The following is a 16,394-nucleotide window of genomic DNA, read 5'->3' as shown; positions in this document are numbered from 1 at the left end:
ACTGCAGCTGTTCATCTTAATGTCTAGAAGTAAGAGTTAATGTCCTTCTAATTAAGCATATTATATAGATGCTTGTTTCTATTACAAGAGTTCTTTGAGTCTCTCCTATCTTGTGGAAAAATTTGAGCATTTCTTGTGTGTATTTGCTTTATCAGTGGAGTGAGTGAAAGAGATGAGAAAATATCTGGCTGACACAAGCCAGAATATTCAGTGAAGGTCTGGAAAATGGCTTTTCAGACAAGTGGGAGGAAAGATACTGAAGTGTGAGAAAAGCCTTAATCTCGCTGAGTCACGTAAAGCTCTATGGGTAGCTTACGTATGGCAGAACCAATATCGTTTATTCCACCAATATGAAATTATTAGAAGTGTTTGTGTTGTTATGTGTTCTTGCCTCTGAAAACAAGGAGATACCCAGACTCTTCTCTCTGGTCTGATGTGGAATGGTCAGAAAAACACCTGAAATGAAAGATTTTCCAAATTCTATTATATATTTGTGCTCTGATTATAAAATCCATTCAGCCAAGCATTAAGTGTTTATGTGTTGTTTCTTTCAGTTAAAAACTTCTTCAGAGTCAGCTTCAAAAATGGATCTCAAAGCCAGACTCACTCACTTCAAGCCAATGACTCCTTCAGCAAACAACAGTGGCTTAACTGTATCCGCCAGGCCAAAGAAAAGGTTACGTGTGCGGGCAAAGCTGGCGTGCTGAGCTCAGAAGCACATTTTCTTTTGTCACCAAATGGAAGCAGAGTACCCCAGAGAGAAACCACACTGGAGCAAATGGACCAGTCAGACTGTGAGTCAGACTGCAGTATGGACACCAGCGAGATCAGCACTGACTGTGAACGAATGGAACAGACAAACTCTTGTGAAAATGAAAAACAAATAGAAACAAACGTTTGACAAAAACTTACAGTTCATGGAAGAAAATATGTCTCTTACCTGTGCAGTATTTGCATTCCATACATGGAACCATTTGGAGAAGCACTTTTTAAATCTTTTTTGTGACAATGTCAATGCAGTCCTCCTTGTATTCATACCTATGAGTGTAGTACTGTAACTGCCAATCTGTATAAGCTGGAATCTCTTGCAACTCGTGTCCTGTGATTATATTCCATAAACATCTAAGGTGGATGAAAGAGGTACTTGACCAGTTATTCTCAATGTCCTGCTGTAAACGGAATCTCTGAACTACTGTTTATAAATGCATTACATAAAGAATCTTTTAATATTTTTTAAGTACTTTATTCACCCTTTAGTGAGGCAGCTGAAGATATGGACTTAACATGGACTTTCAGAATAGGTGTCCAGATAATAAGTTTTCATGAAGGCATGGAAGGAAGAAAATTGTTTATTGGGGAAAAAAAAAAGAGAAAACCATCTTGCAATAACCTAACTGATCTCTTGTGGTATTAAATCAACAAGAACTACAAACAGGGGGCCATGTAGTCAGTGACTCTTTAGGGTCTGATTTTTCAAAATGAAGCACTGTCTTAAGAAGCAGCAACTGAACTTAGTAAAATCTATTCAGTTCAAGTGGCCAGCATAGTGCTATGGTTTACATATCAAAGCATGTAATACTAAAAATTATCAACTGAAAAAAAAAATCCAAACAAACCTTTACAGCCAGCACTGAATCAAATGAAATGCTGAGAATACTGGGTATTTGTAAATAAGCTGGTAGTTTGCTTTCAGTGCCATATATATGTATATATATATATATGTATGTATTTTATCCCAAACAGGGTAAGAATGGAAAAAAAACCCTTTTGCTTGTGAATAGGCCCTCTTCAGCATTTTGCACTCCACTGACCTCCACTGTTGGTTTTAAACACCACTAAACTAATGTCAAAACATTTAATTTTCTGTAAATGTCTGTTTACAATTACATGTTGATTTTTTAATCTAGGGGACAATTTTATATAAACAGTGCTCTACAAATACCCTGTGGGATTATGTAGAGAAAAATTAAAACAAAAAGGGAATTGCTTTTCCTTAGGATGTATTACATCCTTTATATTTTCCTCGAGGGTTTTTTTTAAGTTTTTGTTGCATTTAGTCGCATGCTGTAATTGGAAATGTTACTGTGTTTTCTGGTGGCTGATTTAATCTACTCATTATGATGAGAAGCAGATGAGTCACTTAAATGCAGTCTAAAACACTCAGTTCAATATCCTGTTACTGTTCAGGAATCCCTGGATATTACTTGTTAGTATAAGAAATCATGCCAGTGCTGTATGGAAAAGATAGATTTAAATGGTCCTTGATGTTACACAAGATAACTTGTGCAAAGTACCCATAAAACAAAAGTAGAAAAACTTCTAAGTTATTGCCAAAAACATTTTCTTGTGTTCTACAAGTTTACAGAAAATTTACTATGTCAAGTATCTTACATATATATATGCTGATGTACATTGCAGAAATTGGTGTGACAAGATGATAAACCATATAAAACAAGGTATTTTTATTTTTTAAAAAAATGTCATTTTTACCCTAAAGAACATATTTCTGTATTTATAGTTTTGAAAAGAAGTCAGTTTTCTTTTTTGTTTCAGGCTTTGTAATTTATTTAAACTGCTTCATTTTTAGAGCTTCATGAGTGTACCAGTAAAAAATGAGACAAATGACAGATCTGCAAAAGAAAAGGCATAGGAAAGCATATTAGGTGATGAACCACTTTCATAAAACCTCTTCAGCAAAATGTTCAAAAGGAGCAAAAAGCAAGTAAAGTGTGCAGAGAGAGAAAACAGAATGGATGTGTGTATTGCCTTTAAAAAAGTTTTTAAATACTAGCCTTAAACTTTTCTGGAAGCATTTCAAATAAATTACATTAAACTGTTTTGATTTTTAGTTGGTCTGGTTGCTTGTGCAAGTAGACTGCAAAAAGATTTCAGTGGTGCACACAGTGAGGCTTAATATGTGTGACCAACACTTACATTTTGGTTCTCAAAGTGTTACACGTTTGGATATAATGTGCTAGACACAAAATAATAACAGAACAAGTCACTGCACTCAACTGAGCACATTCCCCTAATTTTTGTATTGTATAATCAATTTAGTAAGTAGATGGAACAAAAAAAAATAACCAACAGTTTCTTTGATTCCTTGTGAGTCACGTCTCTACTAAATACGTATTATTCTAAAACACTGAGATGATGAATTTGGGGGCATGTAAAAAGCCACCAGCCACCTAGTGAATCTCAAGATGAATTTACATTTGTTTGTTGTCATTTAGTGACCCACTTAGCATCATGTTCAACACACTGCAGTGCAAGTGTTTCAGTTTTGCTTTGTAGTTGACATGCACTTAGCTACTGATTTGATCTAATAAAGCCTAATAATGTGTTTTTCAAATAATCTGAAGGAATAAGCTTTCCACTGTAAGAATATCAGTCTAGATTTGGCTAGCTTGTTTTGTTTCTAGCACTATTAGAATGCGAGTACTGTTGAAAGAAGAACTTCTGACTGCGGCAGGGGCACCAAGGGGTGGGGTGGGCATAAAAAATATAATGTACTCAAAGGGATGGGTAAAAATGGGATATGATGAATGCAAAGAGGAAAACTACTCTGGCAAAGTGATCATGGCGACTAGTAATCCTGGAGTCTGAAAAGTTGTGGCACGTGTACTGCAGCCGCACATCATGTGTAGGCTTCTGCATCGTTCTCATGCAGAAAATGGCCTCTGATTTTTTAGATCACCCACCATTGCATGTGTACTGCTTCCACTAGTGAGACAGTTGAAAGCTGTGTCACTTTTTTTCATGTTGGACCTCTAAGGGATCTTACATCTCTCCTGTCTGAGATGGTAGAATAGTGCCATAACAGGAAGGTGAATGAGGCAAGAGGTAAAGAGCCTGAGGTGTCAGCAGCTTCCAAGGTCACCATGAGAGGGCTGCAGATGCTAGTTTCAGCACATAAAAGAAAGGTATGAGTGTTCTGGATCTCACAGTCTGGGAGAACAGCGAGTGATGAGGCATCTTGCTCTCAAAAGCAGCAAGTCAGCAATCTGAGGTACCTTTTTGACAAATAACGTGTTTGTTTTATTCCTGATGAGAACAGTCATCAGTGTAGACCTGGCTTGTGGAAAAATCTGATGAACCAGAACTAATAAAGGTAAAAGTATAGATTGTCTTAGCTGAGAAAGGTAAGCAAAGAGAATACCTTTGGATGTCTTTGAATTCTGAGACTACAAAAGAAAATGTAACTGTCTGTGGCCTTTGGCTCCCTAGATTTGGTCTGCAGCACTGAAAAGATTGATACAAGGAGAAAGATGCATCTCCTGGGACGCAAATGTCTGCTGCAAGACACTAGGAGGACTTAGAAGTCTATCAAGTTTAGCACCAGTGAATCAGTTGCCAGAATCTGGGTAAAGGACAAGTCTAAAGTTGAACTCTAAGGTAGAGAAAGTATTTCTCGGTGGTGACTCCTATTCAGCACGATGCACCTGAACCAGGGATATTGCCTTAGGAATGCCTCTGCAATAGTGGAATCAGGTTTCTTGAGGTTTCACAGAAGTTTCTAGAATTTTAAAGAGACGTCAGAACTTTCAGATACCTGTTCCATAAGTTGTCCTTTTTGAAAATGTTATGGTGATGCTGTCTGGCACTTAATAAGCAGTCTTGATTCCCAGGATCTAACACAGCCAGAAACTGAGTTCTACATATATGGAAGAATATTTGTTTCCTTTGAATAGGGGCTTTCAGATCCTGAAGACAGTTCTTCCATCTTTAATGCTGGCTTATGAATACTGATTGTAAAACTGTCATTTGTTCTACAGGTTAATACTGCCATCTACTGGAAACTATTCCAGTTTTTAGAACTGATTTGATTACAAATTTTAAATGTTAAGATATTAAATGTATTAGTAATTATTTTTAGAAATACTTTCATTTAATACAAGTAGATATTTTCAAACTTTCACCTGAGGATCACACATTTGTTTGGAAAAAAGTACTAGGTTAATTGCTGCTACCAATCCTTGGCTTTACAGTGACAAGTTGAAATTACTTCCCCAGTTTGTCTCACCTTTTACTATCATAGGCGTATTTTCTCCGTGGCTGGTAAGTGATACTAAAGCTCTTTACAAGTCTGTAGATTAGGCTTTGTCTCTGAATTTTCTGAAGATGCCTCTCTTTGCATGGTCTACAAAGAAAGTTTAATATGGTTTTCCTATCTTTGATGTCCTGAAATTTAGTCAGCACAAAATTAGCACTTAAGTATTTGAAGAAATGACATGTGCTTTGCATCAACAATTTATGGAAATTAAAATAGTAATTTCTAGTTATTTAAACTGTGATGATATGATGATAGTAAATAATCTTTTGCATTTTTAAATTTGCTTTCCTGTAAGAATAGTCAGGTAAGGTCTCGAGCAAGCACCCATGAAGCCTTATACAACTTCTCTTGTAAATGTGTTTCATTTTGTGGCTATTCTCTGATCTAATTCTGTACTGCTAATGTATTACTTACCATCTGATTTCAGAATCAAAGGGATTTGCAGCTGCTTTGTATTTGGGTGGGAAACCACTTGGTGCAAGCCAGAGAGTTGTGGTTGAACGCTTGGCAATTATCAGAAACCACAAAACTAGAAAGACAGTAAGGTGACAATTGAACTAGTTGTATATTGAAGATGTACACAGCCTGGAAGGGATTCTAACAGCTTTGCTAATTCAAACTTAGCAAAAATGTTGACATGTTTGGAAATGTGTGATGGATCAACACAGATATGAGTTCCCAATGGGGCTTCTCCTGCAGAGTCTTGAGGCTCAGACTGGACCCGGTTGTTTTCTAAACCCCTCTGAGAGTGGTCTGAGTGCAGCTGGGTCCAGCCTCAGCCCCTGACTGTTGAGATCTCTGGGTTATAGCACAGGGTCAGCTGGTTACCGCTCAAGCTGGATCCTCTCTTAGGAGAGTGCTGCCGAACCATGAAATCCCTAGGTTGGTACCTTTAGGTTCTAAGTTCCTTTCCCCTCTTGTGACAGCTCAGTCCAATACTAATATTTGAGTCTGGGGTCCTCTTGTTCCTTTATTTGTGTCCAGATGGTTGCTCTTCTTGTCTCAGAAGCAGTTTTTATTCATGCAGAATCCTCTTATCTTATCTGCACTTGGGTGTTGTCAATGTGGCCAGTCTTTTGTTAACTTCAGGCAGGACAACTACTTCCCCCTTCTTACAAGAATTCCTTTGAAGACTGCTCCCAGTGCTTTATCATCCTGAAGTTTGTGGCCTCAGGCTTCAGCACTCATAAAGTTGCTCAACTTTAGCAAGTTTCAATTCATCTTGATTCTAATATTTTACAATCGAGTTATTTTAATTCCCAACATAAGACTGGTATTTCTTTTTTTCTTACATATGGAAATTCTCATTGAATGAGGTAAAGAACAGCAAAATTATTCAGATAATCCATCAACTCATCTGTAGTATTCTCTGTAGCATCACTGAATTCTCACAGAGGCAGAAGATCAAATTCTCAGGGAGTCAGTCTTCATTTATCCATAGGTTGAACATCACATTTGTGAATTTTATTACCTCTGGATAATTGAACACCATGTTTCTGCAATTAGAGAAGTTTGGTGTTCTGTTTCTGTAATTTATGTAAATTCTAGATACCAATTATTTAAACTTTGCTGGCTCCCCAAAGACTTCTAAGATGAAACGAATACTTATTAATCTCTTTTTTAACACCCTGGAGGCTACCAGTAGCACCAGACTATTTCTGAGTTGGGAGGTTACTTGTGTTTTCTGACTTATAGGTAGTTTAAAAGGAGATCCATACAATAAAAGGGCCAGGTTAAAATGCTTATTCCTCATATAGAGAGAACTTCACATTTAAGCTCATTAGCTGCTTCTGTGATGACAATATAAATAGCTGCATTTATCTGGCTTTAAGATAATGTGTATGAGTAACTAATGAATGTCTTCATTTGTTCAACAACTACAGTACTAGTGTATTTCTAACTGAGAAAACAAATTGTGGGCTTTTAATATTTTGCTAGTTACTTGTAAAAGTAAACATCCTGTAGTTGTATTTCCTAGGTATTGCAATAATTAGTTATTTTCAGCAGGCAGTTTTCAGTTCAGTGCATTCCTTAGAGCTCTCGAAGAAAGATCTTTGCTTTGGCTTTTACATATTCACACCCTTCTTTCACCAGAAGTTAAAAGCCTTTCAGCGGGAGTGGCAGAGGTGAATGTATGTTTACCTCGTGTTTCAATGCTGGCCTCCAGTACAGGTCTAGGACTTGACAACATGAGGTAGAAACACCTTCAGGTACTGCAGAGGAATCCAACAAATTGCATCTGTGAATACCTAACAACTGTGCAGATATGGCATTATTTGCATTGTATTTTAAGTTTTGATTTTCTTGAAAAGCAGATTTACATCCACGATCACAAGGGTCAAGTGCACTTTAATTATTCTTTTAAGAATATAGCACAGAGGTGTACAGACAGGTGTAATTTAAATTAGCACCTTTCCATGTTTTGCTATATCACATTTAAGTCTGTAAATACAGTATTGTTTTCTTTGTTGGTAAACAAAACTTGCAGCAATTTCACAGTATTATTCAACTCTGGTACAGAAACAGAAAACATGGCCCAATATATGGCCTCTTAAGTTTCCTGAGCAAATCTGTTGGAAGAAGTTTCTGAATTCTCTTCAATTACACCAAAACTGTTTTTATAGAGTTTGATTCCACTGCATTTGCAAAGGAGTGCTCTTTGGTGTATGAGTAATGGATTACGTTGCCTTCAGCTGATCTATAATTATGCTACTGATGAGCCATTATAGTTGTTCTGATTTTTTAAAAGGTCAAATAGTTTGTTACTTGCACATGCAGGTTTTTTTTGTTGAGGCTTGCCTGTCCCAACTACAGAATCTGTAGTTTTACCAACTACAGAAGGACCCTTACTACAGAACCCGTCTTTTTCCATGATCTTACATGCACTTGATCTTAAAAGACATTACAGTGAATGAAGTGCCACAGCTCAACAATACAGCCTGCTAGCTCTAGCCTGAAGGCTGTGGCGTTACCTTTAAGGGGACTACTGTGTCCTGTGTGCCCAGGACATTGCTCGTCTGCCCCCCTCGCCCCGGGCCAGGGCCGGGCCCCGCCCCGCGATGCCCTGGGCGCGCCGGGCCGCGCTTCGGGCTTCTCCGCAGACGGAGGAAGGAGCAGGAGCTTCTCATCGCCCACACCACTGGTGGTAGGAGGTAACCGGACACATGCGACCCGCCTCCTCTGCCCCATCCTGGCAGAGTTTCAAGCGCTCCCGCCAGCGCGGGGCTGGGGCTGCTGCCGTTTTAAACCGCCACGGTTTTAACCTCCCGCCGCGGCCGCCCGCGACGGCACAGTTAGCGCTGGCAGACAGGCGGCTGCTTCCCTATTTATAACTTCTGCCGCGACCGCATTGGTTAGGTCGGGCCGGCTGGAGCCCTCCCCCGTTTCCGTGTGCGCTGTCGCCATGTTAGAGAGCGGGGAGGGGGCGGCGGGGCTGCCATAAAGCGAGTGGACGGAGGGGGAGCAATAGCGGCCGCAGGCGGCGCATGGCGCGGGGGAAGGAGCGGTTTGGTGAGGGAGGAAGAGAAGGCACGGGCTATCGTGCTCGCTTCTTGTCGATAGGAGTGAATGGCGGATGCCGTGATCCTCAGTGGTGGCGTAATGGAGCCGGAGCAGCATCAACGGACGGAGAAGACCAGCGCGGGCCTCCTCGGGGTGGAGAGTAATAGAGCAGGAGCCGCTGAGGACATCACACAAAATGGCGGACGCTCTGAGAGCAGTAGCACTGGGGAAGCGCTGCTGGTGGCTGCTGTTGCTGCAGAGGACAAGGTCCCCCCAAACCTCAGCATCACTAGCAGCAGCCAGCGCAGGAGCAGCATCTCAACGGCAAATGAACAACAGCAGCAGCCGCCCAGCGCTGTGTTGGGGGGGCCTCCCCCTCTCCCTAAGCCCCCAGAAGACCTGCCTGTTAGGAGGAACTTTCAGATCCCCAGGAAGAGCAGAGAAAAGAAAGGTTGTTCCTTCCCTTTCCCTCCCTTCTCTCCCTCACTCCCCTTTTCATCTTATTCATTAGGCAGGCTCTTTATGCACCTCACACAACTGCATGCAAAATCCTGCGGGTGTGGAGGAGGCTGTGGCATGGCTCAGACTAGCGAGGCTGCTGGGGATAAGATATTTACTGTCAGTGAGGCTTTTATATTATTTTCTCGCTCTCCCGTTCCTTTTTTTTCTCTTTCGTTTTTATTTTGTCACAAGGAGGAAAAAAAACCCCGAACAAAACCTCAGCTTGAATTTCAGACCGTTGCTTTAAGAGGACAGAAAGCTGGATGCTATCAGGGTGGGCTTGAATGTTGATCCTGGCTCTGCTTCTGGAGGTGCAATCAGTCGCATGCAGAGAAGATGGTTCTCTGGGACGTGGACATGCAGAGAAGATGGTTCGCTTTTCTCTTCACCCGACCTCCTCCCTGCAGGAGAGGGGTGTAATCCTGTTCAGAGTAGAATAGCAAACACTGAGCAGACTTGTCTTTCATTGATGGTACACAGAAGACTCTTCTTACATAGTGAAAGTTCCTTATTTTGCAGGAAGGAAGTGAGCATACCATGTTCATATGCCTCGCCTTGGAAGCATTCATCTTCTGAGTGTCCAGGGTTTGCTTTTAGGTTTTCAAGTTACGCATCCTTTAAAAGCCAGTGGTATTTCTTGCTTTTCATGACACTCCATTGGCTTCTGATTATCTTTTGATTCTATTAAGTGATGTTGAAGACACTTCTTATTTCTTCCCTGAAACTTATCTCTGATCTTGACCTTTTGCAACATGGGGTCAGTAACTTAGTATGTATCGCAAAATATCTTTTGCACAGGCTTCTAGTTCTTCAGAGAAGAGTCTAACATCTGACTTTCTGAAATGTTTACTTCTGTAAGGAAGAGATGAAGGTAGGTTTATTTCATTATCCAGTCTTTCCTTCCATTTTTGGCCATAATGTCCCCCTTTTCTTTCCCATTGCCACCCCCAGGGGAGGCAACAAGTCTGGCAGAGATTCATTGTAAAAAGGACTCTGTTGATTTTGAGGGGAAAAAAGAAATCTCATCCATCTGACAGAAAAGTGCCTGGATAAAACTTGGTGCTCCTTGTCCTTTCCATGTGTCAGACCCAAGTGTGATGACATTAGAATGCCTTTTAACATATCTCAGAAATGTTTAGTACTTCAGACAATTAAAGTTCCTCTCTAGCATTTGTTTCCAATGTGAATGAAAACCTGCAAAACACATTCTTGGGTTGCCTAAATCATCATTTTCCTACACAGAACCATCCTCTACTGTGTGTAACAGGTTTTAGAGTGTGTAGTTCAAACTTCAGGCTTCTGTGGCTTCTAAGTTAGAATGGGAAGCCATTCTTACTGCTAAAATTCACTTGCTATTGTCAAAGCTGTTTCACCCATTCATAAGGGCTTTTTAGTGTACTTGGCTTTTTTTTCTTTCATTTTCAGCCTAAAGAACGCTTCTTGGGCAGTTTAATCATATTGATGACATAGAGTTTACAGAATTCTTAAATGGGTCTTTCTCCATTCTGTCCACGGTGTATGCGGTCTTTAGTTGTTTACAGTTACTTATTGTTCCTGCACCATGTGTGGCCACAGTGCAGATTGCCATAAGACAGTGTCTTGTCATAGGCAAGAATAGCATAAGTGGACTGGCATTAAAACTTCGAACCTGGTCTTTGAGGACAGCCACATTGCTATTGGAATTAGAATCGGACGTTTGAGAAATTATGGAATTAAATCGGTTCTGGAATTAAACTAGAAGATTAGCAGTGCACTGATAATCAGAGGTTGCAGTGGCCTGCTCTTACAACAGTCTTTCTACCACTGTTCAAATACATCTTGTTAAACTACAGAATAATCAGAATGTCATCAGTTCCTCTCAGAAGAGCTCTCTTGTTTAGATTCTAAATTCCAGCATGAAACAGTACACATGAAACCTTCCTCCATCCAATTCTATTGGAATTGTTCTTATTATCTGCCTTCATTATCTTCCTGGCCATACCATCCTGAGAGATGTGCTGCCTTTATTGTGAAGACTCATCTGTCCTGTAGGAGCTAAAATCTGCACAGGATGTCTTTGTTACTTGGGTGAGGTTTGTTTCGGTGTGGGTTTTTTGGTGCTTAAACAAGCCACCAAAATGTGTTTGGGGAACAATCTTTGGTTGTGAAACAATTAAGAAATGAGTTTGCAAAGCCAAGTATAGGGGGGAAATTGTAGATAACTTAGGATTTAGCTACTTATTTGACCTTTTGGAATTTATCTCACCTCTTTGGAGACTGCTGAAGTGAAAGTCATGAGACAGATCCTTGTGGAGAAATGCATCTACAGGAGGCTTACTTCAGCTGTGGTTGATTGTCACATAGAATCTTTCTTCTTGTAGGAAGGCTGACTGTAAGATTTAGTTTTTTAAGATGTGCCTACATTTGTTTTCCTACTTGGAACTGCACTGAAAGTTCCGATTTTCTTGGTACATACAGTTTAATAAGGGTATTATACTCTCTTGAGTAGCTTATCTCTTTTTTATTGTAGTACTTCAGTGTGGCCCCTTCTAATTTAATTGTCAGATGTTCTCAGGTTTCCAAGTCTGCCTGAAGCTTATCTTTGCTTAATACAAAGAAGAAAAGAAATTCTCAAGATAAAGCACTGGAACGTCATTTTTTCACTTACTAAACTAACTCCAGGAGTGATTGTCATACCAAAAGACAATTCAAAAAGCCACGCTCAAGTACCAACCAATAGCTTGAGGGGTTGCTTGTTGATCAAGGTTACACACTTTTCCATAGTTTCACAAGTTAAGAAATGACTAGTGTTTCTCAGGCTCAGTTGAGGGGAAAAAAGGTCTTGGTTTCTGCCCATGAAATTCTTAGCAGTACTTGCTGGGAGGTCTAGGTTTTCTACTCATTAGTATTTGGTGGCTCATTTTGCCTTGTCTTTTAATTTTCCTGCATATCTGCTGTTTGCTACTTCATATTTCTACATGGGAATCCTTGAACTTGGTAACTAATATCTTTTGAGAGCAAAATACATTTTGGGATGAAAAAGTCATTTAAACAGCACCATGGATTTTTGGTCATAGCCTTAAAAATGAGGTTTTTGTCACAGGAATGCTTATTTGTGAAGAATCATAGCATTCTGCCAGCTTACCTGATAATAAAAGAAATTTACTTATCTTCACTTAAAAGCCAGTTCAGAGTTCCTTAAAGAGAACATCTCTGTCTCATCTTCACATTTCATCTTAAAGGAAAAAAAAAACCAAAACAACCAAACACCCTAACTTCTTAGTTTTCTTGAGTTGAAGCATCAGCTGTGAAAGAGACTTAAAGCTTCTAGGGGAGCACATGCATCCAAACATCTAGGGTAATGTCTGTCCCTAGACAAGGTACTATATTAGCTAAATTAAGTTTCTGCCTAAAAGCCCTTAGGTATGTTCTAATACATGGGGTAGAAACTGAGCAAACCCAGTATTTTTTTTCATTTATTTCTGCTTATGCAAAACCCAGCAGTTGATTGTGTTCTTCTAAGGATACTGCAAGTTAGTCCTTACATCAATTAGTGTTTAGTTTACATGGTCAATAAAAGTGTGGCATACCCTCATCAAGTTTGTAAAGTAATCCTGAAAAATATATATGTACACACTGCTGATGTGTGAAGTGAAATAGGAATGGAGATAAGCTTAATAATCTCATTCTTTGCCTGTGAACTTAGGGTTTGGTGCCTGCTGTAGAAGGTCTAGTGTAGTACTTCTTTTTTCTCCTTTTTTCTGAACTCAAATTGAGTGAGGTACAGGCCCTTCTATAGTGCTCTTAACCTTTTAGAAAAGAGCTGCCCTTTAGCATTAATGCTAAATGAGAAATTGAAAAGCATTGCTTTCACTTGCCTCATTAGATGATGTTTCAGATTCTTATTAAGAACCTGAAGCCCACAGTGCCTCAAGTTCCAGAAAAACTGGGAAGTGGATTTAAGCCTGTCATGAAGCATGTGATTTATGTAGTTGAGGAGTCATACTTGCAGAAGGAAGCAAAAACCTTTATGCCCTGTTGTCTGCTACTGCTAGATGTGAAAAGGTGATAGGCAGACTGTAGGTTTTTGTGGTAAAATCTGGTGTTCATAAGTAATCTTCCAAGCATAAGAAGTGCGTTACTTCTGTAAATATTGTACATATAACACATTTTGTGTTCTTTCTTTCCCAATCAATGAATGGTATCTGGTCATGAAGCCAATCACCCTTCATTTATGTGTGCAGTAAACTAAGCCAAGGTTGTATGTGAAGCTGCTGCTCTTGTTCATTTTGTATTGAGCGGGCAGTGCACATCAAAGGAATAGAAATTCCATTCTGCATTATTAAGCATTTTCTTACTTGAAGGCGAATGTTGAGTCTTGTTCTTGGACTGATGTGATAATTAAGTGAAATGAGTCTTATGTTCTGTAGGTTCTCAAATTGAAAATTTGCCATCTCAAAAGTTATTTCAGTAATTTTGGTTTGATCTTTGTTTACTACAAAAGTAGCAACAGCCCTTCTTCTAGCTTCAGTAGTATCTCTGGTGAACTTAGATGGTGTATGTAAGGTACAAATTAGTTAAAGTACAGGAAAGTATATATTATTGAATAATATGTAGCAACACATACTTTCAGACCTCTGCTAAGAAATTGTAGAATATACCCACAGTAATCTTGGAAAAAATCTCTAATTTACTGTATTCCATAATTTAATGCATTAGGTAGATTTCTTCTCTATCTGTTGAGATAATTAGTAGTTTACGTAGATTAGGCCTCTCTAAGTGACAAGGGGACTTCCTATTTTTGGGGAACTTGCTGGTTTTGGGTAAGTCTGTCTCAGCTCGCTCCTCAGAACTTCCTGTAAAACAGGACATGTTAAAACACATTTGCATCTGGGAAGCAGACAAGACATTATGTATAGTTTGTGGTCACTCTATCTGGTTCTGTAGTTTCCTACTTGCCTGGACTCAAGATAGAAGAAATTTAGACCAAGAGGTGGTGATGGTAACCTTCTGCCTTAACTGATCCTCTTAGAAGAAGAGCAGTCAGTCTGTGAAACTCATGCAATACAACACTAGTTTTATTACTCCTTTCTAGAAAGAAGTAAGTGGGGAAGGGGTGGGACAGGAGGTGGTTTCCCAGTGTTTGTATATCTGTAGTGGGTTTTTTTCATTACAAGTGCACTCAGTAATACTAAGTGGAGGGTTTCATTCACTTCTAATTATCTTTCCTCACATTTGCTGTCAGCATTTCAAGAATGAAGGCGTTGTTGTTAAAAAAGATGTTACATAAGAATGGTTTCTTAATCACTTTCATTGTTTCCACTCATAAAAAGTCCTTTATTCATTGTTGCTGGTGCTGGAATGTTTGCTTTATTTCTGTTTGCAAATGTGGTACTAAATTTTTAGTGCATGTGCAAATGCAGTTTTTGCTAGGTAACACAGACAATTCAGTTTTCATTTGTTTTATATTGAGGCTCGTGCAGTAAATATTTCCTGCAAATGAGGAAAAGATCGCTGTCTCAATCTCGTACTGTGTTATTTAAGTTGGAGATATACATGTAATTAAATTTAATTTGCCTTTAGAGTAATGATAGATTGTCTTTTAAAAGAGAGAGACTAGTACTGTTGTAGTTTATTCCTAACTATTGTAAATTCTAGAGATTTTAGGTGGTGATGGTTTGGGGGTTTCTTTTGGTAGAGAAAATTAAGCCCTCCAAAAAGAGCAAAAGCAGTATCAGAAATATGTGCTGGGAATACTTACTGTCTGCAGTTTGCAGATACCACAAAAACACTGCATTTTTGGTCAGTATTTTGGAAGTTACCCTGAGCAGAATAATACTTGCCATACTGAACTAGATCAGTTCCCCCAGGAGTATTGTTTCCTAGACGTTACTCTGAAAGTCTCTGATCTGGTTCTCTGCCAGCCTGCTCTTGGGTTGCTCTTCACATTGGTTTGTCACTTTCAGTACCCAAATCTAAATACAGAAGCTTGGAGAGACAAACACTTTTGCTGTGCCAGCTTAGGCAAAGGTTTGCCCAGAAATTAAATTTGTACAACAAATGATGGGCTTTCCTTTTAAAGCAGTTACTGTAAGGCATAAGATCATAAAGCATCAACACAGGCAATGTGTTTTTTAATAGGAGCCTATTGGTCTTCTTAAGACAGTAATGAATTTATTCATATTTAGCCTAGTTACCATAAGCAAACAACAAACGTTGTAACGGTTCTAAAGACAGGTTGAACTATGAAACTCTTGCTGAGGTTTTTATTAGAGCAATTTGTTCCTGGTGTTAATTAAAAGAACAAATTAGCTTAATTGAAGTTCTAAAAGCTTAATTGCAGTGTTTTGCAATACATATCAGATGTTTCCAAAGGGTAAATTCAGGCTTGAGGTGCTTCTCTTAAATTTCTGAGAACTAGCTGTTCAAGAGAACTAGCTGTTCACTAAAAAAGCATATTTTTTTAAAAGATACTATAATTCTAGGCAACCTAAACTTTCTAGCATAAATTCCATCTTTTAAAAATATTTTAGGTGGTTTGTGTTCCAAGTTGCATCATGAACTGTTTGTCTTTACACATAAACTGCCAATGAACTGGAAAATCTGGAGGCAGGAGTTCAGATGTGTATTAAAGCTTATTATTTTATTTTCTTCTCTTTTATAGCACTGTTTCAGCCAGTAGCTGTAGGCTCTCGAGAATTTGAGGACATTGTGAAGATTCTGCATTCCTCTTACTTGGAACCAAGTTCAGTGTCCAATTTTAATTACAAGAGAGCCAGCTTAGTTCATAGTGAACTGTTGGAAAAGGAAGTGAGTATATTTGTGGTTTGTCTTTATGAATAAGGCACAAATCAAATGACATCTAAAGAGTTATTTTTCTGAGTACAGAGGCAAACACCTGGACGTGATTTTCTGCTTGTGCAGTGATATTTCCTGTGAGTGTAATGTTTGGAAGTTTAGTTTTAGCATTCTATAGTCTCATTCAAATTATCTTTTGATTATTTCTGTATGCTTGGATCTGCTAACAGAGATGAGGCCTTAAAACATTGACACTTGAATGTGACAGCAGTAACATGTGTTAAGAACTTTCTGTAATAACAGTTCACAGAAAAACGCAGAGAGCTGAAATTTGACGGTCGCCTGGAAAAAGAGCTTTCTGAAACCTACGCGTTTCTGATGGTTGACCCGCCTCAGGTAGGAAAACAAAACTACAAAGAAATGCTTTCTTTTCTTTTTCAGTTTGTTGGTTGGTTGTTTTTAGATGGAGTGTTTTTACTGACACACTTAAAAATTAATAAGCTCTGCAAAATTTAGCACTGGAAGGTGTAGAAGGATGGGAAAGAGATATAATGCCACCATT

At 39.0% G+C, this 16,394-nt stretch overlaps 2 protein-coding genes across 9 annotated transcripts in view; both read left to right on the top strand.

Annotated features, from left to right (window-relative positions):
* ARHGEF3 (Rho guanine nucleotide exchange factor 3) overlaps nucleotides 1-2,837 on the top strand; it is a 114,389-nt gene extending 111,552 nt beyond the window's left edge. For all 4 annotated transcript variants that reach the window (XM_062008750.1, XM_062008751.1, XM_010195652.2 and 1 more), the window contains one exon: nucleotides 555-2,837. In XM_062008750.1, coding sequence (XP_061864734.1) covers nucleotides 555-901 — 347 coding nt within the window. In that variant the 3' untranslated portion in view covers nucleotides 902-2,837. The remainder of the gene's footprint in view (nucleotides 1-554) is intronic.
* Nucleotides 2,838-8,130: 5,293 nt separating this feature from the next.
* Nucleotides 8,131-16,394, top strand: part of TASOR (transcription activation suppressor) — a 30,674-nt gene continuing 22,410 nt past the window's right edge. For 3 of the 5 annotated variants that reach the window (XM_062008501.1, XM_062008497.1, XM_062008502.1), the window contains exons 1-3: nucleotides 8,512-9,005; nucleotides 15,699-15,844; nucleotides 16,136-16,228. In XM_062008501.1, the coding sequence (XP_061864485.1) occupies nucleotides 8,621-9,005; nucleotides 15,699-15,844; nucleotides 16,136-16,228 (624 nt within the window). In that variant the 5' untranslated portion in view covers nucleotides 8,512-8,620. Of the gene's footprint in view, nucleotides 8,206-8,511; nucleotides 9,006-15,698; nucleotides 15,845-16,135; nucleotides 16,229-16,394 lie in introns of those variants that run through there. The other 2 variants (XM_062008498.1, XM_062008500.1) reach the window with 2 other exon arrangements.

This window comes from Colius striatus, chromosome 15 (assembly GCF_028858725.1).
Source record: "Colius striatus isolate bColStr4 chromosome 15, bColStr4.1.hap1, whole genome shotgun sequence".
NCBI lineage: Eukaryota > Metazoa > Chordata > Aves > Coliiformes > Coliidae > Colius > Colius striatus.
Note: the sequence above shows the minus strand (reverse complement) of the source record. Positions and strands in the feature narration are given on the sequence as shown.